The following is a 27,588-nucleotide window of genomic DNA, read 5'->3' as shown; positions in this document are numbered from 1 at the left end:
GGGTACTATCACTTAATATATAAAAACTTCCTGGTGGTGACTAATTTTATGTAAGGTAAATGTCAGAAAAAAATCAGTAAAATTTGCTAGTTACTTTAAATCAACTTATATTTTAATTCAGAATTTTAAATACACACATTTGTAACAACTATAAAAAATACACCTTGTTTTTTAAAAATGGCATTTTCAAGAAGGGAGTTTTAGCCAAAAGCAATAGCAAAATTTACATGATTACAGTAGGCTGAATCTTCACACAATATCCTTTAAACATCAGTAAGTAGAATTATCACACAACCCTCTCCTGCCATTAAATTATTTCAAACCTAATACTAGTCTAATGAACAAAAGTATAGAAATCTCTTTATGTCTCTGAACAGCATATGCTCAGAAAAGCATAAACACCACTTTCAATTCTTCAGCATCTTTCCCCGTAGCACACTCTTCTTTTAGCTCCTACAGCAATTACTCTGTTAAGTCAACTTAGGTCTAAAAAGTAAGGCTTTAGATGAGTGGCCACTGGTTATTGACCTAATTTCTTATTCTTCATAATAGAAAATTTGGACATACTGTTAAACTGGAAGTCATTTGGTATACACATACCCGTCTTCAACATGTACTTAAATTTACTAAGCAAGGCGTGGACTCGGATTATCTTAATATTTAAAGCATTAAAACTGACATTCTTTTAGAAAGAAAGGAAACCAAATAAAATTTGATGTTATCATAAAATGGTTTTGCTCTAGCTCTTTTCACACTTTTTTTAACTCATTTCTCAACCTCATCCATCCTACATCACAAACACTGACTCCCACATGCTCCTTGGGCTCATCTGAAGCACAGAACACAATATATGACTTGAATGATTTCTCCATTCTCTAAATATGGTACATAATCAGTACCATTCTATATGCCACAGGGAATTAGGGCTTAATCTCTCCCGGAAACCCCGTTGAGGAAGGCTATGATAGACACTAGCACAACTCTTCTTCTCCAACTCCTCTCCCCACGGTATCTATTTAACTCGTAGCCAACTTTGTCCTGTATTCATAACCACAGGAGAAAATTGTTTAAAAAACACCTAACTTCAAATATTTAAATCTTAAGCTTCCTCTTAAATTATATTTCTCTTCAGTACATACTTTTGTCAAGTTCAGTATAGAACAAGTCATGACTTTTTACTTATTTTCTATCCACAAAGAACAAAAATCCTCAAAATTTTTCTGTAGATCTAGAATCCAGAATTCCTAAATAGTTTGCATAATATAAGATACGTATAAATTTTGGGTTATCCTATTCTTACGAACTAATGATGAAAGATGAATTGTTTTGCTCAAAAAGGAAGTGTGAATTTTGAAAACTTTTGCTGACTCTCAAGAGGATAAACAAGTGGTAAAAGATGGAAAGGTTTTTGTGATATGTGCTAAATGGAAAACTCTTAAGATTCACTTACTAAGTCACTGGAAATAATTGAAGAGAATCTCATTCACACTAAATGGAACTCCATTATCATACAAAATAATTTGAAACAAGATTATTTTCCTTGCTAACACTGTGGAGCAACAGTTTGTTTAGCTTCTTCTGTGACTTGACCTTTTTCCTCTTAAGACAATGGTGACAAAGATTCTAAAACAAGAACCTCACAATCAGTTAAAAAACCTATCCCAACATATTATCATACTACACTATACTGTAGATCATGGGTTGGCAAACTTGTTCTGTAAAGAATCACACAGTAAAAATTTTAGGGTTTGCAAACTAGTTTTTGAAGTAACTCCTCAACTCGGTCACTGTTGCACAAAAGCAGCCATAAACAACAGATAAATTAATGAGTACGGCTGTATTTCATACTCATTCATTATTTATGAACATTGAACATATTAATTTTCATGTGTCTTGAAATATTCTTTTTTTAAAATGGCCAACACCATTCTTAGCTCATAGGCCATGAAAAGCAGGCAGTGGGCTGGATTTGGCCCATGGGCAGAGTTAGTTGTCCCTTAAATAGTCTTTTATCTTATATAAAATGTTTTAAAATTACAGGTTCTAAGTCTAAAGACTTTGGAAACTTGTTTCTGGATCTCTCATTTTAAAACTTACCAGACAAGTTCTCTCTGGATAAATATACTCACATGAGAGAGAAAATATAATTCAGAATATAAATCCCTACTTTAAAAAAAAAAAAAACAGAAAGAAGCTGTAAAACAAATGTTTTACCTTAAACATATAATTAGGAAACAAAAATTGTATTCTATGAAATATAAAACAATATGTATTGATTTAGTATATACTTCTTAGTTTTTTTTTACTTTAGAAAAAAAGACAATGAAGAAAAGGTTCACAAATCTCTCCATCTTTTGTACAAAAAATTACAACTGAAACCAGCAAGCCCTTGCCTGTAGAACCATCAGCTCTGAATATAAAGTACACCTAGGGATTGGAGCTTACCTAAATGAGCTCTGGGTGCTCTTTAAAAAATGCACAATTAGTCATAGAACACTCTGGCTCTAAAACTTGGGAAACTTCTGAATAGGAAACCCTGCCTCCAAAATATAAGGAAACAAGAATACTTTCCACAATCATCAAATACTATAAAAAAACTTCACAGTCTGACTCACCTTTATCAAAGGTAAAATGTTACTGATACATTTCATGATTATTTTGATCCTCAGTAGTTGCTAAACACAAAATAAATTTTGGATGAACTTTTCTATGTTTCAGTTTTCCAAAGCAAGATACCAATACAAAATGTACTGAACTGGCAGAAGTCCATGGGCTAAAGAAAAAAGAATTAATTATAAAATGTTGACCAGCTTTATCCTTTTAATTTTATAACCGTTTCAGATACTGAGACCTAATTGGTTTCTGGTGTCTATCCATTATGGACATAACTCAACCTTCTATTTAGTATTTCTCAGTGCTTTTTGATTGGGGTTTCACTTTGCGACGAAGAAGATCTTCACGTCCAACTTCAACCATTTGTTCTTCCCAAGATTTGATTTCACTGTAATAACGAGCTTTATCATCTTCAGCAAGTTGAATATATACCTGAGAAAAAGTGTAATTGTTAAAATAATTTCTTCAGAAGAATCTTCGCCATTGATTTCTGAAATGCTTCCATATATACTATAAAAATTACCTTCTTCTTCTACATGTGTAAAGGGGGACTGGAGAAGGAATGTTTTTGTGAGATAAGGTAAGAGATAAAGATTTGTATTAATTAAATTGTTACAATTTTAGGGCTTGAGATGTGGGGAACGAGCAGAGGCACAGTGTGACTGTCACTGCATACACTGGACACTGAATTTGGTGTGACATTGTTTTAAATATCAATTTTATTTGCAGTTAAAAACTACCAAAAGAAAAAAGGCAAATTGATTCTAGGAATATGAAATTATTTAAAAATACTTTAACTGTATTATAAGTAATATAAGGTCGTTTTCACATGAATCAAGCCTTGCCCTAATACAGCGGTTCTCAACCTGTGGGTCGCGACCATCAGAAAAACACATATAGCATATCAGATATTTACATTACGATTCATAACAGTAGCAAAATTACAGTAATGAAGTAGCAGCGAAAATAATTTTATGGTTGGGTGTCACCACAACATGAGGAACTGTATTAAAGGGTCGCAGCATTAGCAAGGTTGAGAACCACTGCTTTAATACATTCTCTCACAGATATTCTAACTAGATATCTGAGACTAAAACCATACTTACTTGCTTTTCAGCACTGGAGAGATTTTTCCAGCTTTCATGTATAGATTTCAGCCTTACCTGTAAAACAATATATGTTTAAATAACAGATCCAGGGACTTAAGTGATTAAAGAAAAATTTTTTTTTTATTACTCATTTCAAAAAAACTCAGATACTAAAAATCATCATTTTTACATCATTTCATACTCAGATATTAATGCCTTATCAATATCTTCTTTCTAAATTAAACTTAAAATATACAAAATGACTGGAATAAAGATACTTATCTTTTTTACTGAGATATAATTTTCATATAACATTGTATTAGTTTCAGGTGTACATGATTCAATATTTGTATATATTCTAAAATGATCAACACAGTAAGTCGTTAACATTTGTCACCATAATTTTTTTTTTCTTATGAGAACTTTTAAGATCTACTCTTTGAGCAACTATCAAATTTATTAACTCTAGTCACCATGCTGTACATTGCATCTCCAAGACATTTTTATAAGTGGAAGTTTGTACCTTCTAACCACCTTTACCCATCTCATCCACCCCCATGCCTGGCAATCACCAATCTGTTTCCTTATCTATGAGCTCAGTTATTTTTTTAGATTCCACATATAAGTAAGATCATACGGTATTTGTCTTTCTCTGGTCTGATTTATTTCATCCTATATAAGAAAAGCCTAATATGCTAAGTGTCTGGTTGACCAGTCGGCTGTTCAACCAATCAAAGCATAATATGCTAATGATATGCTAAGGTCACTCAACTGCTCGCTATGAGTGCACTGACCACCAGGAGGCAGACAGTCCATCGGTCGACCAGTCGCTATGATGTGCACTGACCACCAGGGGGCAGACGGTCAATTGGTCAACCAGTTGCTATGACGTGCACTGACCACCAGGAGGCACACACTCCAACTGCTAGATTAGCTTGCTGCTGGGGTCCGGCTGAGAGGAAGATGGTCCAGACATGCAAGCCCTGGAGCCTTCCCATGATCCCTCCCCAACTGGCCAACCTCCCGCATCCCTCCCCGACCCCGACTGTACACCGTGGGGTCCCTCAGCCTGGCCTGCACCCTCTCGCAATCCAGGATCCCTCGGGGGATGTCGGAGAGCCGGTTTCAGCCCGATCCTACAGGCCAGGACTAGGGACTCCACTGGTGCATGAATTCGTACATTGGGCCTCTAGCTTAGTATAATGTTTTCAGGATCAATCCATGTTGTTGCAAATGGCAAGATTTCTTTCTTTTTTTATGGCTAAATTACATGTCAGTATCTTTATCCATTCATCTAATGAACATTTAGATTGCTTCCACATCTTGGCTGTTGTAAATCACGCTGCAATGAACATGGGGGGTTCAGGTATTTTTTCAAGTTAGTGTTTTATTTTTTCATTGGATACATACCCAGAAGTAATATTGCTGGACATATGATATTTCTAATTTTAAGTTTTTCAGGAACTCTTTTGTCTTCCATAGAGGGCTGCAGCAACTCACATTCCCACCAACTATGCACAAGGGTTTCCTTTTCTCCATATCCACACCAACACATTACTTTTATCTTTGACAGCAGTCATTCCAACAGGTGTGAGGTGAACTGTGGTTTTGATTTGCAATTCCTTGATAATTAGTGATGTTGAACATCTTTTTCATATACCTGTTAGCCATCTTTATGTCTTCTTTGGAAAGATGTCTATTCAGATCCTTTGCCCGTCTTTAATCAGATTTTTTTTTTTGCTGAGTTGAATTCTTTATATATTTTGGGTGTTAACCACTTATCACATATATAATATGCAAATACAGTAGAACCCACCTACATAAGCACCTACACCACTCACGTGGAGCACATACACAGCAGTAATGAAATGAAACAGTAAAAAAATTTAAAAGATAACAATTCCTGACCTTTACTTGTGGTAAATAAATAATAAAAAACATAAAGCACATTATGTGCATACATCAAAATGATGGCATATTTCTTTTTATAAATAAATGGGAGATGGCAACGTAACCACAAAACGACATACATCAAGTCCGATGTAACCTGAGGACTGCCTGTATTTACTCCCATTCGATAGATTGCTTTGCATTTTGTTGATGATTTCCTTTACTGTGCAGATAAAATTTATCTTTTTTTAAATTCAGAAATACTAATATTCAAGTATATTATGTTGTAGTCTAACTTCTTATAGCTTAATGTTTTGTTCTAAAATGGGTGCCAAAGTGTTTAGGTGTGAATTCAAAAGAACAATGCAACACCAGTCTTCAATTCTACTTAGCTGAATTTAATTAAGTGACTCAGAAAAAAAAGACCTATTACCTCTCTTAGGCTTGGTTCTTCTATAAAATTAAAGGGATACAGGGACCCCATGGCTGGAAGAGAGGCAGAGACAGTCAGAGTCAGCGCACATCACGCTGCCTATGCTGTTGCTCCCAGAGCGCAGAGAATAAAGGGAAGGTGGGTGGGTGGCAAATGAGGGGCAGAAGAAGGGGAGTGTGAAGGAGAGAGGGCCATTATTTCTGAGCAGAACTTTGAATGAATTTTATTTTCCTATTGACAAAAACAGAGGTAACCTGCCCTGACCAGTTTGGCTCAGTGGATAGAGCGTCGGCCTGCAGACTGAAGGGTCCCAGGTTCGATTCCGGTCAGGGGCATGTGCCTTGGTTGTGGGCACATCCCCAGTGGGGGTTGTGTAGGAGGCAGCTGATCGATGTTTCTAGCTCTCTATCCCTCTCCCTTTCCCTATGTAAAAAATCAATAAAATATATCTAACAAAAATGAAAAATAAAACAAACAAAAAAAACCAGAGGTACCAGATAGTACCTCAGACTACATAACCATTATGTTTTGAACATTTTTAACTGATCTTCATAAACATTTATAATATTCAAGGACAGTTAATCATTAAATAACTGCTCTGACCCTTAGATTTGGAAGGAATTACTTTAATGCTTTCAATTTTTTCATAATCTTTTTCTTTTAAAAATTTTTTAAAGTTTTATATATATATATTTTATTAATTCTCACCCAAGGATATTTTTCCATTGAGTTTTAGAGAAAGTGGAAGGGAGGGGGAGATACAGAGAGAAACATCAATGTGAGAGAGACACATCAATCAGTTGCCTCCCCCATGAGTCTGGATCAAACCTGCAACAGAAGTATGAGTCCTTGACCAGAAGTGAACCCGGGACCCTTCTGTACACGGGCACTCTATCCACTGAGCCAAACTGGCTAGGGATATATATTAATTTTTTTTAATTGATTTCAGAGAGGACAGGAGAGGGAGAAAGAGATAGATACATCAATGATGAGAGAGAATCATCAATCAGCTCCTCCTGCACACTCCCTACTGGGGTTCAAGCCCGCAACCCAGGCATATGCCCTTGACCATATCGAACCTTCCTAAACCCCATTAAATGAGCCCTTCCACCACGTGAGGACACACTGAGAAGGCACCAGCCAGGAACCAGGAAGAGGGTTCTCATCAGTAGGCAACTGTGATGGCACCTTGACCTTGGATTTCCCAGCCTCCAAAACTGTGAGCAATAAATTTGTTATCTACACTAATAAAAGAGAAACATGCAAATTGGTGTCACTCCACTACACCCACCAGCCAATTAGAGCAACTATGCAAATTAACCCAACAAAGATGGCGGTTAATTTGCATATGCAAGCACGGAGCGAAGACTGAAGGCTCTGGCTGGAGTGAAGACTGAAGACTGAAGAGGCTTGGCTTCTCCGCTGCGGCCGGAGGGGAGAAGCCAAGCCTCACTGCAGCGGGAGGGGAGAAGCCAAGCCTTGCTGTGGGGCCGGACCAAAGGCCTGGGTCCCAGGTGCCGAAGGAAAACTGGTGCCAGCAGCCAGGGGAAAGGTCTATTGCACGAATCTTCGTGCAACAGGCCTCTAGTTTTAAAATAAAAAACATTAAATGAATAAACAAAAAAATTTAAGGCATAAACTCACACAGACAAAGAAAACAGGAGAGAGCACCATCAACACAAAAGTTTGGAAGCTGAAAAGCAGATGCAGCCATGGTTCCTGGCTTACCTAACTCATGAAAGCTATTCCCAAACCAGCAGTGGGGAAGCCAAAAATGCAAAGTGTTTTACAACATAGAATTCTGAGGTGGCTCAGGAATTGGCAGCACCAGATAGGTACAAAATAGAAGTACGGTTAGGAGGCCTGATAGAAAGTGTTTATAAAGAGGTTAAATTCCCACAGATTCTAGGACATTTATCCTCTCACAACAGTAAAATAAGAGTTACTCAGTGGATACCAGGTATAGTAGGGGTGGTGATACCATGCTGGAAACCGGGAGATTACATGAAAATGTATGCTGTATCCCAGAAAGAAGGGCAAAAAAGGCTAAGAAAAAACAATACAGAGAAGACAAGAAAATTAGAGTATCAATTCAGAAGATGCATAAACAAACAATAAAAGTTCTAGAGTCAGAACAGAGAAAAAAACAAAACAAAACAGATCACATTCAAAAGAACAATAATCAAAATGGCTTTATACTTCTCAAAAGCAATACAGAAGTTATAAAAGGAGTATTTTTTTTAAGTTTTCAAAGAACATGAAACAATTCTATGCCCAAACTATCAAGTGTGAAAATATAGACATTTTCAGACATGCAAGAACTCTAAAAACTAATCTCCCATGTATCCTCACTGGGGAAGACTCTATAACAGAATCAGTAAACCAAGAAAGACAATGATAGAAGAAGCAAAAGCACCCCTAACATTTCCTGTCTAATTATTTCTAAAACTAAAATAAACATTTAAAAAATAAATGCAGATCTATTTTACCTGTGATGAACCATTCTTAGCTCCCTGGAAGCATTCAGATATAAAAATGTTATAAGCTGAGCGAGGTCTTTTTGGTTTTCCAAGCAATGTTAACTCCTGAGGAGTGAAAATGGAAGAGTTAGATACAGTTTTAACATCTCTGAGACTTAATTTTACTTACAGAAACTGTATTCACTACTATGCATTATGCAGAATGTTCTTTAATGTGGATGTTCCGGTTCTTATATAAAGTATGCGATTATTCCCTCGTGAGGTCAGAATTTGATAGCATTATTTTGAAAAACATAATAGATTTTGAGTTATTTTCCCTACATTTCATATACATATTATTTTCATGGTCTCCATGAACTGAATAACTGAGCACATATGTACAAATCTTTTTTAAAAAATAAGACAATCCCAGTTTCATTCTTACAGGGCACTACCATTTCCTTGGCCAAACTACTACATGCTTCCACCACAGCTTGTGAAAACTAGACTATCTGTTTAATAATCTCTCATTTCATTTCCTTCCCTGAATGTCTCTCAATCTTTAACCCCCAAAGATGGGCTAAGAGAGAAACATGGATGTAAGAGAGACACATGGATCAGTTGCCTCCCAAACACACCCCGACCAGGCTGGGAACGAATCTGCAACCCAGGCCTATGATCACATTTAAGTATGATATTGGGAGATGTGGGAGAAACTGTTACTACTATAGAAATTGATGAAGAAATATATGAAGAGATATATAAATCAACAAAACGGAATATTCCAATGCTTTTTGCCCGGGGAGATGGTGTTGTGCTAGTTGCCCCTCCATTGAGAGTTGGTTGAAACAAAGAATATATCCTGTGTGGAAATTAGGACTTTATATGATTGTGTCTTTAAAGGTATAAGATATTCAAAGAGAAACCTGTATAAAATTTGATATTAAAAAATGACCAAGGATTCTTCTGCTCCTGAAATGAGTTTATTTGTACATAACTCATAAATTCTTAAGCTAAATGGCATTTTTAATTTTCTCTAACCCTTCCAATAAATGTGATCACCAAAACGCAAAAAAAAAAAAAAAAAAAAGAAAGAGAGACATGGGCTAAATTCTTTTTACTCAGTATCTAAAGTAGAGGAAGAAGCCCAGCAGACATGGTTGAGCATTGACCTATGAGCCAGGAGGTCATGGTTCAATTCAGCTAATGGGCTTGATCCCAGGTGTGGGGCATGCAGGAGGCAGCCAATCAATGATTCTCTCTCATCACTGATGTTTCTATCTTTCTCTCCCTCTCTCTTCCTCTCTAAAAATCAATAAAAATATATTCTAGAAAGCAAAAACACTGTAGCTGAAATAAAGGATGCCTTTGATGTGCTTATTAGACTGAACACAGCTGACCAAAGAACCTGAGCTACAAGACATATTAATAGAATCCTTGAAAACCCAAAAATAAAGAGAACAAAGATGACGTTAAAAAACCCAGAACACTCAGGACTATGGGACAACTAAAATAGGTGTAACAAAAACATAATGGGAATGCCAGAAGAGAGAAAGGAAGACAAGAAATATTTGAAAGGGAAACCCCTTCTGTCTAATCCTCATTCTGGTGTTCTCCACTCAGCATTGGCTGCATGCATTAAGAAGAAAGGGAGAGTAAACTTTAGTACTCACCCCTCCAAATACCATCCCTAAGGCAGAGGCTGTATTTCTCTCTATTGGTACTTTACTCAATCCTTTTACTAACTGGATCAGCAACCGTAGATTACTGACTTGAAATTGGCTGAGTCCTTAGGGGGACTTAAAACATTAGGATCAGGAATATATATCTTGGCATCTGACATTAAAGGTTCTAACCTACTTTTTCAGAGAAATAGTTTTAATTCTGATGACCATTTTCTATACTATATGAACTAGATAGCAAGCTGACCACTTCAAATCTAATACTGGTTTTATACAAAAATGTCTAATTTTCAAATGATGAAATTTATGTGGATTAATACTTAAGTTAGGAACCACAAAATTTGAACTATATGGGTTTTTTGGGGTTTTTTTTACTGATTTGAGAGAGAGAAAGAAACATCGATTTGTTGTTCCTCTTATTTTATGCATTCATTGGCTGCTTCTTATTTCAATTCCCAGTCAATGTGCCCTGACCAGGAATTGAATCCACAACCTTGGTGTATCAGGACAATGCTCTATCCAACTGAGCTATCCGGCCAGGGCCCTATGTAGGGTTTTTAATGAGAAAAAGTAGTATTTCATCTTAAAGGGACTTATTTGATTAGCTACAATAGGGACTTTTCCCTGACGTGCTAATAAATTTAGTCTATTCAGCAATATATAGAATCACATTCACTATTACCTTTAGAACAATTCAAATCAGTAGGCTATTCTAGACCAAACTCAGAAACAGAGATTTTTACTATCCAAGATTTGGCTGTTCCTACAGCTTTCATGCCAGTCCTAACTATGTATTTTAAAATCAGATACATCCCCAAGTGGCAACAAGAGTTCCCAAGACAGGCTCAATGACAAATGGTCCTAGTGGCGGAAGAGGATGATCCCATGGTTCCTAATTAGAGTACACCTGACATTCTACCATATAGGACCACACACATCATCAAAATAAAAGAAAGCTCCCTATATTCATATAGTTATGTAAATTTCAGTTCTTTGTTAAAGGAAAAGAATATTTCAATGATACTCACTCTCTTTTTTAATATCGATTTCTTTTTTAAACGTTTTTGCATCATTTCTTTTTCCAAAGACACTTTCTGACTTGGAGTTAGCTGTTCTTGAATTCTGTTTAGCTCTTCTTTGTATGCCTGCCAGTCTGCCTTGTAAGCATCTTCATATATCTATAAATAAAAACAGTAAGTCAATAAACTGTTGCTACCAAGGAAAGACAATTGCATGACTTCAGATAAAGACAGGCTGAACTATCATGTGGAAAATGTGCTCTGGAATCACATTATATGGACCAAAAACATGTTTTTTTCATCATCTACATGCTAACCAACTTGAGAGTCTAGCAAGTAGCCTTCAATTTCACATTGCTGCCAACCCTTCATCACCACCCCACACATCCATATTATCATCATTTATGTAGATCAGAAGGTATGAAGTTCCTTTGTTTATAATAGATATTTAAAAAACAAACAACAACAAAAAATCATCTCTGGGTCATCTGGTCCTTTAAAGGGCATTAACAACTGCAGAGTAACTGGCCAGCAATGTTGAAAACCTATATGCTTACCTTTTTCTCTGATTCAGGAAGTTCCCTCCATACCTCCGCGATTTTTTTAATTAGTTCTGAATTTTTCGCTTCTACAGATTGGAATGAGAAACGATGTCACAACTTTATGTCTCATGAATAACTCCTAAAGATTTCCAGGAAATCATAACACATCAGCTCTAAAAGTAAGTTTTATTAGACAACTCTATACCCCACACAACTTAATACAATGATTTAGCTTTTCTTTAACCAATTTAAATAACTTTAACCCTAGCCAGTTTGGCTCAGTGGATAAGCATCAATGCAAGGACTGAAGGGTCTCGGGTTCGATTCTGATCAAGGGCAATACCTCAGTTGCAGGCTAGATCCCCATCCCTGACTCTAGGTCGGGGCACCTGCAGGAGGCAAACAACTGATGTTCTCTCTCACATTGATGCTTCTCTCTCTGTGTCTCTCCCCCTTCCTTCCACTCTAAAAATCAATGGAAAAATATCCTCAGGTTAAGAATAACAAAAAATAAATATATAACTTTAGTACTTTATCCAAATTGTTAAAGTCTTTTATCTAATAACCAAGGAGTGTATCACATATCACCAAAACAGTCCTCAGAACTTGATTGCTAGTTTAAGCAGTTCAGTAATCAATTTCTTCACTTAATATTTCAATCAAACATTTTTTTCGAGCCTTTTAGGAATTAAGTTCATAACATCTGAATAAAGAACAAAATACAGTCTTGATTCATATACCACCACCTTGGATTTGAATTACAGAAATACCAGTTGCAAACAAACTAAACTTTTCTAAAATCAAGTCATTATTCCCCATGTCCTTCCTCATCTTAACTAAAAAGGGTACAAATGCTTTAACAAACCACTTATTAACTTCAACTCCTACATTTTAAAAAGGTGTGAGCACTGAATTATGTCTCATAAACCAATTCTTTATGAGAATTTTTATATCTCACTTGATTTTCAGAAGTGCCCTGTGATGTATTGTTTGTGAATGGGCTTTAGAAATCATAAGCAAAAGTTACCTATTATTAATTTAGTTATTATCCTTACACTACAACCTCAAATGAAGGCCCTATAGCCTTTCTAGGGAGTCGTCAAACATCCTACCTGGAAATCTTTCAGTACAAAAGCTCTTGCGTTAGCAGTGATTTGTATAGATCTTTACAGTTTACAGAACACTTCCACAGAAGTTATTTCACTGTCACTCCCATTAAAAATTCCCTGTGGCAGAAGGGGCTAGGCAAGAGATAAAATGATTCATGGTGGTCCTCTAAGCCAATGGCAACTAGGCCCAAAATTAAGCTTTCTCATAACTTCTTCCCTGGTTGCTTTGTATTCTACATGCTGCTATTTTTAAAATATCTTTCATTAGTGCCTTTTTTAAAAAATATTTTTTTATTGATTTCAGAGAGGAAGAGAGATACAAACATCAATGATGAGAATCACCTATAGGCTGCCGAAATTCTGGAATGTGCCCTTAACCAGAATCGAACCCGGGACCCTTCAGTCCGCAGACCAATGCTCTATCCACTAAGCCAAACCAGCTATGGCATTAGTTCTTAATTATATTTAAAATATTTCTGCCCTGCTGGGTTGGCTCAGTGGATAGAGCGTAGGCCCTGGGACTGAAAGGTCGTGGGTTCAATTCCGGTCAAGGGCACAGACCTAGGTTGCAGCCTCCATCCTGGCCCTGGTTGGGGGCGTGTGGGAGGCAACCAACCAATGTGTCTCTGATCTTCCTCTCTCTCTGTCTCTCCCCCTCCCTTCCACTCTCCCTAAAATAACAACAACAACAACAAAATCAATGGAAAAATATCTTCAGGTGAGGATTAATAACAACAACATTTCTACTTGGTGAAAAATATGTTAGACCTGCTATTTCACAGACCCTGAAATAGAAGGTTATGTTCCTGCAGTCAAGGGATGGTTGGCAGTGTACATCAAATTTACGGCTTAACTGCTCAGTGAGCTCTTCATTGCATCAGAGAAGGGCACAAGCCCCCCAACTCCTTACCTGGGTTCCGAGCTTTATATATGGCTAGCTGTTCTTTAGAAAATCGAACGTAAGAAGTCATTGGCTTCTTTGGATAACTACTCAAAGTGGATGAAAACCATCTGGGTATATACACAAATCTGCATGTAAGTAAAAAAAGAAAAGAACCAATGTCAAGAATTTAAGCGCCAATCGTATTAACATGTCTATCAATCAATAGGCCCCAAATAAGAGGTGATCAAGATGCTATATATCTGACACTTTCGACAAGACCCAGAGAGCTAGTGACATTGACAATCGTGCCCTAATCAGAGGGAAGAGCCTGCAAAACTGAAGTCCCTCCCCTCACCCCCCACCCCACCACGAAGGGCAGAGAGCGCAGAAAACATGTACTTCAGCTCCGGGGCCCCGCCTCCTCAATGCCTAGAAGAAGGCGGGAGACTGTCGGCGCGACTTTACAAAGAGCGGCCTGGGAACCAGGTGCTCGGCCGGGGAACCAGGTGCGCCGAGGCCGCATGGAGGGGGGAGGGCGACCAGGGGGGAGGGCGACCAGGGGGGAGGGCGCCGGAAGCAAGGCGCGGGGTGCTCCTCCTGGAGTCGGGCCTGCAAAGGCACCCTTCCCTTGGCAAGGTCGAGGTCTGACCACAGGGTCTGAGCGTCCCTGACCTCCTGGGAGGGACAGAAGGGGGGAGACACCGTCTGCATCCCGGCCCCAGGGCGCCCGGCCGCCGGGTCCAGGCGAGGGTCCTACCTGAAGGGTGCGCACAGCCGAGTCCCGCAGTCCGCGCAGAGCTCTGCTCCGGACTTCCCCAGGGCGCTCAGCACTCCCCACACGCCCCGAAGAAGCGGCATGGCACCCCGCGAGGCCGTGGCCGGACCCCAAGCTCGCAGAGCAACCTGGCACAACAGAGCCACCCCGACAAAGGCAACCCGTGTCCAACCTTCCCAGCTTGTTATCAAACCCCGACTCGCGAGGCACTATGGGAAGTTTACTCCGGTTGGTAGGTAGGGGACCGGGTGAGGCAGCATCGGCGCAGGCGCCGTAGTGACTTCCGCCGGGGGGCGGGGCTCCAGGAAAGGGGGAGGTGCCCGGAAGCGGAGCGGGGAAGCCGCAGCCCGGCGCGCCTGCCGGGGGCCTCGCCTCTAAGGGGCGCCGCTGAGCCGCCTCGGCCCCGGCCCCCGCCTCCGCAGTCGGCTCCGCAGCGGGGCCAGGAGGTGGTGGAGCGACGGCGGCGGCCTCACGCGGACTGGGCACCGCCGTGCGGCCGCCAGCGCCTGCCTCGGCTCGTGCGTAACAGACGGCTGTGCCCAGACTGCACGGCCTGCGCCCACGCTGCTCTGAGGTCAGATGGGCGGGCGTCGAGCGCCCTGCGGAGCCGCTCGGGGCCAGCAGGAGCCAAAAGTGCCGCGGAGGAGTGGAGGGGAGCGTGTTTTCCAACCTAAAAATGCGTGCTTCCGGACCGACCGACCGCAGCGCCTGACTCAGGGTGCCTGTGTGGTGCCCGTGAATCTGCGTTTTGTTTTGAAGATTTATGATTTATTGACCTTAGGAAGTCGGGGGAGAGGGGCATCGATGGGAGAGAGAAACACCGAATGGTTGCCTCCCGTGCACCCCGGGGATGGAGCCCGCAACGTAGGCGTGTGCCCTGAGCCGAACAGGCAGCCTCTGGTGCAGGGGAACCGCTCCAGCCCACGGAGCCACACCACACCGGCCAGGGCCGAATCTGCGTTTTTAGCCCGCACCCCAAGGTTTGACAAGTTCTGGTGCAGTGGTCACGGGACCACATTTGAAAGCCACGCTGGTCTAGACCGGCGTCCCATGTATGCGGTTAATGCAGACCTAGTCCTCCAGCCTGGCAGGCCACCTGCTGACTCTGTGGGGAGGCGGCTGGCCAGTTGACGGAAGATGCGAGTTCTAGCCCCAGCATTAACTCTTGGTCCAGGAGTGCCGCACCCCTGCTCTGAGATTCAGTCCCCCCCCCCCCCCCCCCCCCCACTGCAGATGAGGATCTGTACTAGGTCAGTTTTCCCAACCAAAGCCCCGAGAACTTGGGACAAGGACACTTGGAGATATTGATGGATGTGCTGTACTGTCTTGGCCTGTGTTGTTCAATGGTTAGAGTGTTGGCCCATGCACCAAAGGGTCTCAGGTTCGAATCCTAGTTAAGGGCATGTACTTGGGTTGCAGGCTTGATCCCCGGCCCAGGTTGGAGCACATGCAGAAAGCAACCAATCAATGTTCCTCTCTCTCTCTCTGTGTGTTCTCTCTCTCTCACTCCCCCTCCCTCCCTTCCTCCCTTCCACTCTAAAAAAAAAATATCAATGGAAAAAATATCCTCGGTTGAGGATTAACAAAATAAAAATAAATACTATGGTTTGGCTCAGTGGATAGAGCGTCAGCCTGTGGACTCAAGGGTCCCAGATTCGATTCCCGTCAAGGGCATGTACCTTAGTTGCGGGCACATCCCCAATAGGGGGTGTGCAGGAGGCAGCTAATTGAAGTTTCTCTCTCATCGATGTTTCTAACTCTATCCCTCTCCCTTCATCTCTGTAAAAAATCAATAAAATGTATTTTTAAAAAAAATAAATACTATGGTATGTAATGAAAAATTAAAACAACACATCCTTAGGTTGTAATCATATTTTAATGTTTTCAGAAGATTTTATATCATTTTATTTTATGATTTACATATTGAAGTAAAGCAGAAAAGATATCATCATCATGGTTCCCAATTTACATCTGAGAAAAATTAACTTCAGAAAGCCCAAGTCATAAGGTTACAATAGTTAGCATGGGGTGGTACTGAAAACCTGGTCTTCCAATTCATTGTCTTGCACTTTTCCCATTATATCAAACTATCCCTCAGACTCAGTCAAGAAACCACATGATTCCAGTCCATAATATCTTCCTTGGATCTTCTATAGTGTGTAAGCTTGTATTATTTACTTGTGATATATCATATACCACTTTGGGTTATAATGCTTTTTTAAAAATATAGTTTTATTGATTTCAGAGAGGAAGGGAGAGGGAGAGATAGAAACATCAATGTGAAAGAGAATCATTGATCAGCTGCCTCCTGCATGCACCTTACTGGGAATCGATCCCACAACCGGGCATGTGCCCTTGACTGGAATCGAACCTGGGACTCTTCAGTCCGCAGGCTGATGCTTTATGCACTGAGCCAGACCGGCTAGGGCTGTAATGCTTTTTTATGTGTACATATTTTTTCTCAATAGATGGTAAACTACTTGAGGACAAGACCAAGTGTTTTATTTCTTTCTTTCCCCTATAATACCTACCATGCGACATTGAGCATGACAGATGGAGAGAGGGAGGGAGGGAAAGAAAATATGAAAAAACTAGTGGCCCAGTGCACAAAATTCATGCATATTAAAAGGGAATTAATTAGAGGAAGTATTTTAATATTGCTATTTGCCCTTTCTCTATAATAGAAGTGTCAGAGATGAAAGAAAATTAGTAAAATGTATATGAAAATCTCCCTCCTGTCAGAGTCTGGGGTGTGCCGTGGGACCCAGAGACAAGTCCCCGCCCACCCGCACGCACCTAGAAATTACGTGAGACCCAGACCCCGCCGGTCCCACCCCCTTCAAGCCCTGCAGGGTGGGGAGCGCAGCCTCAGGTTCCCCGTCAAGCCCTGTTGGGTAGGGGGCGCAGCCTCAGGCCCTCCAGCCCAGTGCTGGGTGGGGGGTGCAGCTTCAGGTCCCTCAGTGCAGTCTCAGGTCCCCCGGCCCTGGCTGGGGCGGGGGTTGCAGCCTCAGGCCCCCTGGCCCCGGTGCAAGGGCGTGAGGACCATTTGCATATTAGGTCTTTATTATATAGAATTGGTTTCTGCACAAATTAGTTATGTACAAATTTGACCCCACAGAAAATAGCAACTATCTATTAAAAGTGTTATTTGCCCATAGAAAGCACAGTTATGTATGAAGATGGGAACCATGTGAATTTTTGGAATATACATATGAAAGTAATGAGCATGGTTTATTGATACTTGCACATTAGTAAAGCCGAAGGTAGCACCAATAAATAGCAGCAGCAGTCAGAGACCAAGGTAATTCCCTGCTGAACAAAGGAGTTTGGTACATAGATGCATAGCTATCACTGGGAGAAAAAACATTCCTAAAAGAAACCAGTAATGCTTTTGTAATTACAATGGATAAATAATTCAGCTATAATTGAAGCAATCACCTAATAGGTTTAACATGAGGAATATATGTAATTCTGAACTCCTAAGTAAAATATATTTCTAGAAATAAGATTATACTGAAAACACCATATTTAAAGACAATTTACACATCAGCAATTAAGTAGTACTGTGATAGGCACTGAATAAGCACAAAAAAGTAAGACATTGTTCCTGTGGGAACAAAGAATAAACATGCAAAAAATTACAAAAGTATAATAATTTATTGCAATAATAGAGGAAAAAATTTATAATCTGAATATTTCCTACCTTATCTTTCCTGTAAATTTTACTAAAATGTATGATTTTTTTCCCCTTCACTTAAGGTCTGTTATCACGGCCCCCGTGAGGTAGGGACGACCCCGGTCAGGTTGAAACGGCCCCGGTGTGGTAGGGACAACCCCGGTCAGGTTGAAACGGCCCCCGTGAGGTAGGGACGACCCCCGTGAGGTTGAAACGGCCCCCGTGAGGTAGGGACGACCCCGGTGAGGTTGAAACGGCCCCCGTGAGGTAGGGACGACCCCGGTCAGGTTGAAACGGCCCCCGTGAGGTAGGGACGGCCCCGGTGAGGTTGAAACGGCCCTGGTGAGGCTCAGACGGCCCTGGTGAGGTTGAGACTACTCCAGTGAGGTTGGGACAAATAAAGGGGACCAGTATGGACTGATGAACAGGGGTAGATACAGAAGCAGAGCAACATTGAACAGAATGTTAAACTACAGTGGGAAGCCTGGGGAGGGTTGGGGGGAGGGGATTAAGAGACCAACTGAAGGACTTATATGCATGCATATAAGATTAACCAATGGACACAAGACACGGGGCGGGGGAGGCGGGGGGTAGGGGCCGGGGGAATGTCAAGGGGGAGAAAAAAGGAGACATATGTAATACTCTTTGTAATACTTTAAGAAATAAAAATTATTAAAATATTAAAAAAATAATAATAATAAAATAAAAAAAAATAAAAACAAACAAACAAAAAAAAGTCTGTTATCACTTCATTGGAGTTTGCCTTTTAAATCAGTATACAAAATAGAGGGGGGAGGGGAAGAAAAGAAATAAAATCCATATACAAAAGGATGGAAGGGAGAGAAAAATTAGAGCTATCAGATGTTAATAGTTCCCAGATATTCAAATTAGTTTGAGTGATTTCTCAATTAGAACAAGTCTGCATGCAGCCTTAATTATTAAGAGCATGTCAGTTATTTTTAGACATTGCTGTAGCAGCATTATGCAAAATAAATATAGCTCTCTATTTTAAAGCTGATTCTATGAGTCAGCAGGAGGTAGGACAAGCAAAAAGGATAGCTATAATTTTATGCAAATTTATAAAACCCAAATTCATGTTGCTGGATATTCCTGAAAGCTGACTTAAAGAATGGAGAAATCCAGAATTATATTGATGGAATAATGCTATTAATAAACAGTATAACCTACAGTGTTTGCCCTCATGTTACTGTAAAACACCTGATCAATACAAATAATAAACTATATTTTATTGCTCAATTGCATGCCAAACATTTTAGTACATTACCTTTAATCCTTTTACACATCCTATGAGGATAAATTATTTCTATTGTAGAGATATGAAAACTGATATTCAGAGAGATGTAGAGGAAGAAGTAACTTTGTTGCATCTTGTTAAAAATATTTACCTATGAATCCAGTTTGCAGCCTTGAAATTATATTTAACTCTATGTAAGCATAGCATAGAGAAATCAGCCATGAAGTTGCAGTTTTGTTTTTCTAACACTTGCTCACATTATATTATTACTTTTCTATTCCTATAAAGACTCTTTCTTGACTTTAATGAGTGGATTGTTTAAATAACATCTTAAGTTCCTTTGTTCATTCATTCATTCAAACACTTAGGCTTAAGTTTTTAAAAATTACACTCACATATGCATGGGTGTGCTTGCATAAAAAGTGGGCAAGGTAATACACACAAAATTAGGTTTAATGGTAATTATACCTGAGTATTTCAGGAGTGACAGATGGTACTCATCTTTTACTTTATATAGATCTGTATTGTTTTATTTTTTTTTCTAAAATAAAACAATAATATTCATCTTTTGTCATAAATTTTAAAAACTCAGCTCCTAGTAGAAGCCAGCACAATAGTGTAATACTGTTCTAAAAATACAAGAATGACTAAGGTCTGATCCATCTGCTTGAACCTGCCTAGGAGAGTAGAGGGTGTCTTCATAGAGTAGGTAACATTTGAACTGGTTTGTGGTTTTTCTCAAATGGGGAAGGGTGGAGGTGTTTTCCAGAAAAAGGGAACAATATGTGCACGTCATAGATAGATATAAGAACAAGGTGTACATATACATATATGTACATATATTCATGTGAAAAGGAGTGATATAAGACAAATCCAAACAGGTTGGGTGGCATTAGGTCGTGAAAGGCCTTGTATAACATGCCAAGGAGTTAGCCAAGACCAGCAACTTTTTAGGCAGGCTAAACTTGTTTTTAGAAAAATCTGGTAGGAGCACAAAGAGTGGGGGCGGAGGAGACTATTAAGCTGAGTTAGGCTACGGCTATAATACAGGGAAGAGAGGCTGAAAATATGAACTAAGATACTGGTTCACACTCCAAAAGCCTTTCTAATTTTAATCAGCAGAATTTCATTGACCAGTTCAGCACATGGAAGCCAAGAATGACTCTGAGGATTTCTAGCATGACAGATTATTTCCATTCAAATTCTCTGCTGAACAAATATCCCTAAACAAATGCTTTCCTCACATCACTTTGCTGGTTAAAAACTTACTCTGAGAAAGTAGAGGCTATCAAATCAAGATTTCACACCCAGTAGATCTGCCTTTTCCACCTAATCTTTTCTTTCATTAATTGCACACAGACCTACCAAGGCTATTTTTACTTTTCTTCTACTTTATTATCTTTGTGTGGTTTCTCTCATTTTAATTAATGTCTTCCCACTTCAGATCCTTTTTTTCCAAGGCCTAGATCATTCACTTATTTATTCAATAAATACTTGAGTTCTTATGTGCCAAATACTGTGCTAAGTCCTAGGGAGTCAAAAACAGGAAATGCAAAGGATCTCACAATTAACGATACTGACAATACAGCATGGAAAGGGCAATTACACACACTGGGGGTAGAGTGACATCAGTGTTATGAGAGAATAAGCTACCCCTCGTTCATGCTCCGCTCCCAACAACCTGGCATCCATCCTCAGACACAAATGCCCTGTGAGAGCCATGGAATCTAGCACCAGATGCCAAGGACCCCAGAGTCTTGCCCACCCACGCATTTGGTAATAGGCATACAGGTTTTGGTCCTGCAGTGGCCCGTAAACCAGCTCCAGTTCCCTCTTGTCCAAAGTCCAGGAACCCCTGCAAAACACTCACTGTCTTAGACAATCATTTACAGATGAAAGAGCCATTGTGGAAGTCCATGTTTCCAGCAGAGAACTCCAGGGCAATGCTGAAGCAAACTTAAGTGTAGACACACTGGAGAAGGTAAGACGAACAGTTTGACGTTACCCATATCACCCATCTGCCAAGATGGCACAGCTTAAGGCCGAGAGACGATCTGAGCCTGTGATTTCTCCAATGAGGAAAAGTGAGAGCGTGGGAGTGAGCACCCAGCTTCCCCAGCTGTGGGGAACACTGCAAAAGGGGCTCATTTCTCTCTTAGCCCATCCAGAATGTCAGGAAACGGTTCTAAGAGGGAATTTTATAGTGATAAATGCATATATTAAGACAACAGAAAGACTTCAAATAAACAACCGATCTCAGGGAACTACAAAAAGAGGAACAAACTAAGTCCAATCAAGATACACTGTCAACACTCAACCTAATGAGGATAGAGAGAAGGCATACGAGCTTAAGAATTCTGCCACAAGAGGGAGCAAGAAGCATGGAGCAGGTGTGCCCAGAAGGTCTGAGAAAGCCTCAGAATCCCTAGCAGAGCTGATGGAAGTTTCCTCTCTCCTGAAGGCAACTAGTCAAGACTAGAGGTGCTACTTTAAATCAAGGAAACATGATGCCATCAAGGATCACATTCTTCCAGGAACCCATCTCCAAACATAGAGATCTGAAATTTATCTGATAAAAAATTCAAAATAGCTGTTTTAAGAGAACTCAGTGTGCTACAAGACAATTCAATAAAACCAGAAAAACAATACATTTTCAAAACAAACAGCTTAACATAGAAATACAAATATTAAAAAAGACTAAAATTCAGAGCTAAAGAACTCAACGAATAAAATACAAAATGCAATAGAGAGCATCAAGACAATGGAACAAGCTGAAAAAAGAATCTGTGAGTTAGAAGACAAGAACTTTGATATTATCCAATCAGAAGAGAATAAAAAAAGAGAATGAAAAAAGGAGTAAAGAAAGCCTATGTGATCTACAGGATAACACAAAAATAAACCATATTAAATTATTAAGTTCTCTCCCCCCCCCTCCCACTCTCTCTGAAAAATAAATGGAAAAAAAATATCCTCAGGTGAGGATTAAAAATAAATAAACACTCTAAATATAAATGGATTACATCCAATTACGAGTAAAAGACATAGAGTGGCTCAGCCAGTGTGGCTCAAAGGTTGAGCATTGACCCATGCACCAGGAGATTGTTGGTTTGATTCTGGGTTAGGGCACATGCCCAGGTTGCAGACTCGATCACCAGTAGGGGTTGTGCAGAAGGCAGCCAATTGATGATTCTCTCATCATTGATGTTTCCATCTCTCTCTTTCCCTCTCCCTTCCTTTCTGAAATCAATAAACATTTTAAAAATAAAATACATAGAATGGTTAGATGAATTTTTTTTTAAAAAAAGACCCTATTATATGCTGCCTAAAGAGACTCACTTCAGCCATAAGGATGTACATAGGCTCAAAGTGAAGGGATCAAAAAAGATATTCTGTGCAAGTAAAAACCAAAAGAAAGCAGGGTAGCTAGTTATATCAGAGAGAAACTTTAAGCTAAAAACTGTAACAAGAGACAAGGTCATTGTATAATGATAAAGGGGTAAATTCATCAAGAATATATAACAATCTGAAATATATATGCTCCAAACACTGGAGTATATAAATATATTAAGCAAACACTAACAGATCTGAAGGGAGAAATGGACAATACAAAGATGGTAGAGGAATTCAAAACACCACTTTCAACATAATAAATAGATCTTCCAGACAGAACATCGTCCAGAATAGATCACATGATAGGTCACACGATAAATCTTAGCAGATTTCAGAAGACTGAAATTTTACCCAGGATCTTAGACCACAATAGTATGAAACTAGAAATCAATAACAGGAAGAAAGCTAGAAAATTCACAAAGATTTATAAATAAACAACACACTCCTGAAAAACCAAGGGTCAAAAAAAAACCAAACGTGAAATTTTAAAATATCTGAAGTTAACAAAAATGGAAACAGTTCTAAGAGGGGATTTTATAGTGATAAATGTGTATATTTACACAATAGAAAGACTTCAAATAAACAACTCATCTTTACACCTCAAGAAACTACAAAAAGAGGAACTAAGTCCAAAGTTAGCAGAAGGAAGGAAGTAACAAAGACTAGAAGTAAATGAAATACAGACCAGAAAATAATTTTTTTTAAATCAATGAAACTAAAAGCTGCTTTTTAAGAAGATATTAAAAAATGACAAACTGGCTTGGCCAATGTGGCTCAGTGGTTGAGTGTCGAGCTATGAACCAGGAGGTCACGGTTTGATGCCTGGTTGGGGCACATGCCCAGATGTGGGCTCGATCCCGTGTGGGACGTGCAGGAGGAGCTGATCAATGATTCTCGCTCATCACTGATGTTTCCATCTCCCTCTCTGAAATCAATAAAAAATATACATCTATTTTTTAAAGAAGCATTCATGACCATGTGTGGCTAAGGGAAATAATCAAGACACAAAGTATCCCGAGAATGTTAAACTGCCCAGAAGCAGCCTCTTTGAGCCTCTAAGTATGTCTGGATGATCAGGTTCAATGGAAGGAAATGCCCATAATTATTACTGTACATGATATTGAGTTAATTCAGCTTTCATTTGGTGGGCACCACAATCCAAATATTTGCACTGTGGGTCATACCACTTCTCTCATGAACATAGATGCAAAAATCCTCAACGAAGTATTAGCAAATGCAATCCTAAAATACATTTGGAATCGTCGACACAATATCGTAAAAGGAACAAAGTTGGAACACCCACCCCTTCCGATTTCAAAAGTCACTACAAAGCTACAATAATCAGTGCCAGCTTGGTACTGGCATAAGGTGTAGAAATCAAGAGAACTGAGAGTCCAGAGATAAACCTCTATGGTTAGTTGATTTTGAAGGGGGGTACCAAGACCTTTCAGGGGGGGAAATTTGTCTTTTCAACAAATGTTGCAGACCTGACCTTTAGAAGACTTTGCTTCCCAGGTGGGCCCTCAGCTGGAATCTAGAAACTTGGCTTTTGTCACTTTCCCTATGTGACATTGTGTCTGCTGTGCTGACTATAGACGTTTTAAATAATGTGACTTATGAGGAACACTTACTTTTCTTCTGAAAGATTAGAATTTTGAAGGGCACAGTATCTACATGATTTAGTCCCTCCTTGCCCCAAACCACCCCCTCTCCCCCCCAAAAAAAACACCAAAAAACAAAACCTGGACTTAGCATCTCAAACAGACTTTCCTGGACAGAAACAGTGTGCTGTGTTATTGCATTTCAGAGTCACTCTCTGTGCCTCTTCAGAGAGAACATAGGAAGCCTGCACATGGATTCCTCCAGACTCTGCCTTATCTCTGTCCCCGTTACTGATCCATCCAGCTGTGTGTCTTTGCTGTGTCACTACAATAAATAAAACTGTGAGTGCGACCATATGCTTAGTCTTTCGAATTCTTCTACGGACATAACGAATGCATAGGTGGTTGTGGGACGGCCAAAACAAGTGTATCTGAAGTGATAACACAAGTGGTGGTATCTGTTCCTCACTTTACATATAAAATATTTCATACAAACTTACAATGATCTTTTGCACTAGAGGGCTTAAACAATCATGTACATGATATGGGGAAAGCATAGCTCGGACCTTGTGCCAATAAAAACAACTTCCTCCCGAGGTAAGAAAGGCACGTCCCTCCCTCTAGAACAGTAGAACCTAAGGGAGTGTTAAAATAAATTTTGAAAGAAATGTATCTTATTATACAAAAAAAACCCCAAATGCTAGTAATTTGGGATGAATATTCCCTCTTCTTATTAGTTCAGTTCATTTTATACCTTAAAACCACATTCCTAACATAACAGGACAATGGGAGCAGAAATTTCCGTGCGACATAAAACCACCACGACTAATACATTACAATTTCTTTCTACAACCAAAAATATCAGCTGCCCACTCATGTCCAGTTACCAACACTCCCAAAAAAACTCCTGGTGAAAGTGCATCAATTACAGTTTAAGGGAAGTTTATAGCTATCATTCCATGTCAAAAAGAGTAGAAATGACAATGCATAGGATTTTTCACAAGTGAAATGAGATGAATCTCTACCTGCTGCCTTACATTTGTATCATACAACTGTCATAACAGTAAAAGGGAAGCCCTATAAAAAACAAGAACTTTCACAAATAACCTGCATTACACTTTAGGGCTTTTAAATTGCAATTAAACTTCTGCTTTAAAGAAAATATTTTTGAAAGTTCTAGTTTACAGTTAATAGTTATAGAACTGAACTCTAAAAATTCAGATGTTATTGTTTTAATAATCACTTGAAAGTTGTAAATAAACTTTTTTTTAAAAAAAGCAGTGCTCTGTTATATCTTAACAGACCAAGGTCAACAGTTTGAGTCCACTGAAGCCCTGTTTATATGGTCATGGCTAAAGCATTAACCACATTTTCCGTGGTTGGTCCTAATAAGAATAAGAATAGGACTGATGATTCTACTGCAGAACTCAAATTTTAAATCATTCACTGGACTGGATTTTGAGTCTATTTCAAGTTGACTACTAATAAATAAACATGATATAAATAGCCTGAAGACCAGGAATTTCTTTTAATCTTAGAGAAAGGAATTTGCCTGTTTCCTTTTTCTTTTCTAATCCTCGCCCGAGGATATTTTTCCATTGATTTTTGAGAGCATGGAAGGGATGGGGAGAGACAGAGAGAAACATCGATGTGAGAGAGATGCATTGATTGGTTGCCTCCTGCATGCACCCCGACTGGGGATTTAGCCTGGGAGCGGGGATTGAGCCTGGGAGCGAGGTATGTGCCCTAATGTTTCCATTTTAAAATGGTGTCAGATAGGTACTAGATTTACTGGAGTGATCACTTCATAAGTTATTTAAATGTCTAATAACCGGGCTAAACATCTGAAAATAATATAGTAGTGTATGTCAACGGTAATTGAAAAATAAAAACGTTATTTAAAAAAATACAGAACTGTGAGAGGGCAGGATCCTGTGAAATATCAATGACTGAATAATGTACAAAGATAAATGGATCATCCTATCTAATAATAGACAAACATGGTAATTGACCATACCTTCACTATGCTTCCCATTGGCTAATCAGCGTGATATGCAAATTAACCGCCGACAAAGATGGCGGCTAATTTGCATACTGCAGACAGGGCAGGCCAGTGTGAGCCGCCATCTGGGCCCCCGTGTGCCGCCTAAGCCCCGCCCCCAGCCGGGACCCCCGTGTAAGGCCCTGGGCGGACGGGACCCCCGTCTGCGGCCCTGGGTGGCGGGGCTTGGCGGAGTGATCGGCGAGAGGAAGCCCTATTCTTGCAGGAGTCCTCCTGCAACAGGCTTCTAGTTGTAATAATAAGAGCAATGAAAACAATATGTAGTACTGTTTCTATCAAGTTTTTTTAAAAGTCACTCATAAATATTCTTAGGGTTGCCTTGTGTACTATTTATGTGTGTCTACTTAATACCTGTTGAACCTTTGAAATTGATCAGTAGTTGATTTAAAAAGAAAAATATTAGTTTTCCCTAACAAAATTTATAGTAGGATGGGCAGTTGGGGTGGGGATGGGTGGGTAACTTAAAGCAAAAATTAGTAATATATGGTTTACATAGGCATGTGTAAAACCCATATTTCAGAAATCATATGCTTTGAAGATAGTTGGGGGACAAGGGTGAGGTTGCCCTTACAACCTGTATTGCTGATTGAGTGTATGGGTCAATTACAATTTAACTATAGTTTCCTTTTTTTTCTTTTCAATATATTTTTATTGATTTCAGAGAGGAAGGGAGAGGGAGAGATAGAAACATCAATGATGAGAGAGAATCATTGATCAGCTGCCTTCTGCACATCCCCTACTGGGGATTGAGCCTGCAACCCAGGCATGTGCCCTTGTCCAGAATCGAACCCAGGACCCTTCAGTATGCAGGCCAACGCTCTCTCCACTGAGCCAAACCAGCTAGGGCTTAACTATAGCTTTCGACTAGATCTCGAAGCATCCAGGACTTCGAGTAGGATCCTAAATCTCCAAAAGACTACTCATTTCCTTCACTCCAAGGAGGTCCTTAAGTTAATGGTTATTCTGTGGAGGAAGGCCCCTGGCTTGCGATTTACAGTTATAAATGTTAATTGGTGTACTCTTTGTTAGAATTAAGCAAAAACAATGTACCAAATGGTGATTTGACTGATCATTATGCCACCGATGAACCCTGAAAATTCTAGTTAAGAAC

General features: G+C 39.7%; 1 protein-coding gene across 1 annotated transcript; it reads right to left on the bottom strand.

The window, feature by feature from the left end:
- Window positions 1–90: 90 nt before the first annotated feature.
- Window positions 91–14,706, bottom strand: TFAM (transcription factor A, mitochondrial). Its single transcript, XM_070432790.1, has 7 exons — window positions 14,476–14,706; window positions 13,746–13,864; window positions 11,742–11,812; window positions 11,194–11,343; window positions 8,514–8,609; window positions 3,720–3,776; window positions 91–3,045 (listed from the first exon to the last, which is right to left on the bottom strand). Exons 1-7 carry the CDS (start codon window positions 14,574–14,576, stop codon window positions 2,902–2,904), a joined length of 738 nt encoding a protein of 245 aa, XP_070288891.1. The 5' UTR covers window positions 14,577–14,706; the 3' UTR covers window positions 91–2,901.
- Between the last annotated feature and the right edge of the window lie 12,882 nt (window positions 14,707–27,588).

This window comes from Myotis yumanensis, unplaced genomic scaffold (assembly GCF_028538775.1).
Source record: "Myotis yumanensis isolate MYYU_CA2020_CCGP unplaced genomic scaffold, mMyoYum1.0.hap1 SCAF_13, whole genome shotgun sequence".
Taxonomy (NCBI): Eukaryota; Metazoa; Chordata; class Mammalia; order Chiroptera; family Vespertilionidae; genus Myotis; species Myotis yumanensis.
The sequence above is the reverse complement of the archived record's forward strand: the minus strand, read 5'-3'. Positions and strand labels throughout refer to the sequence as shown.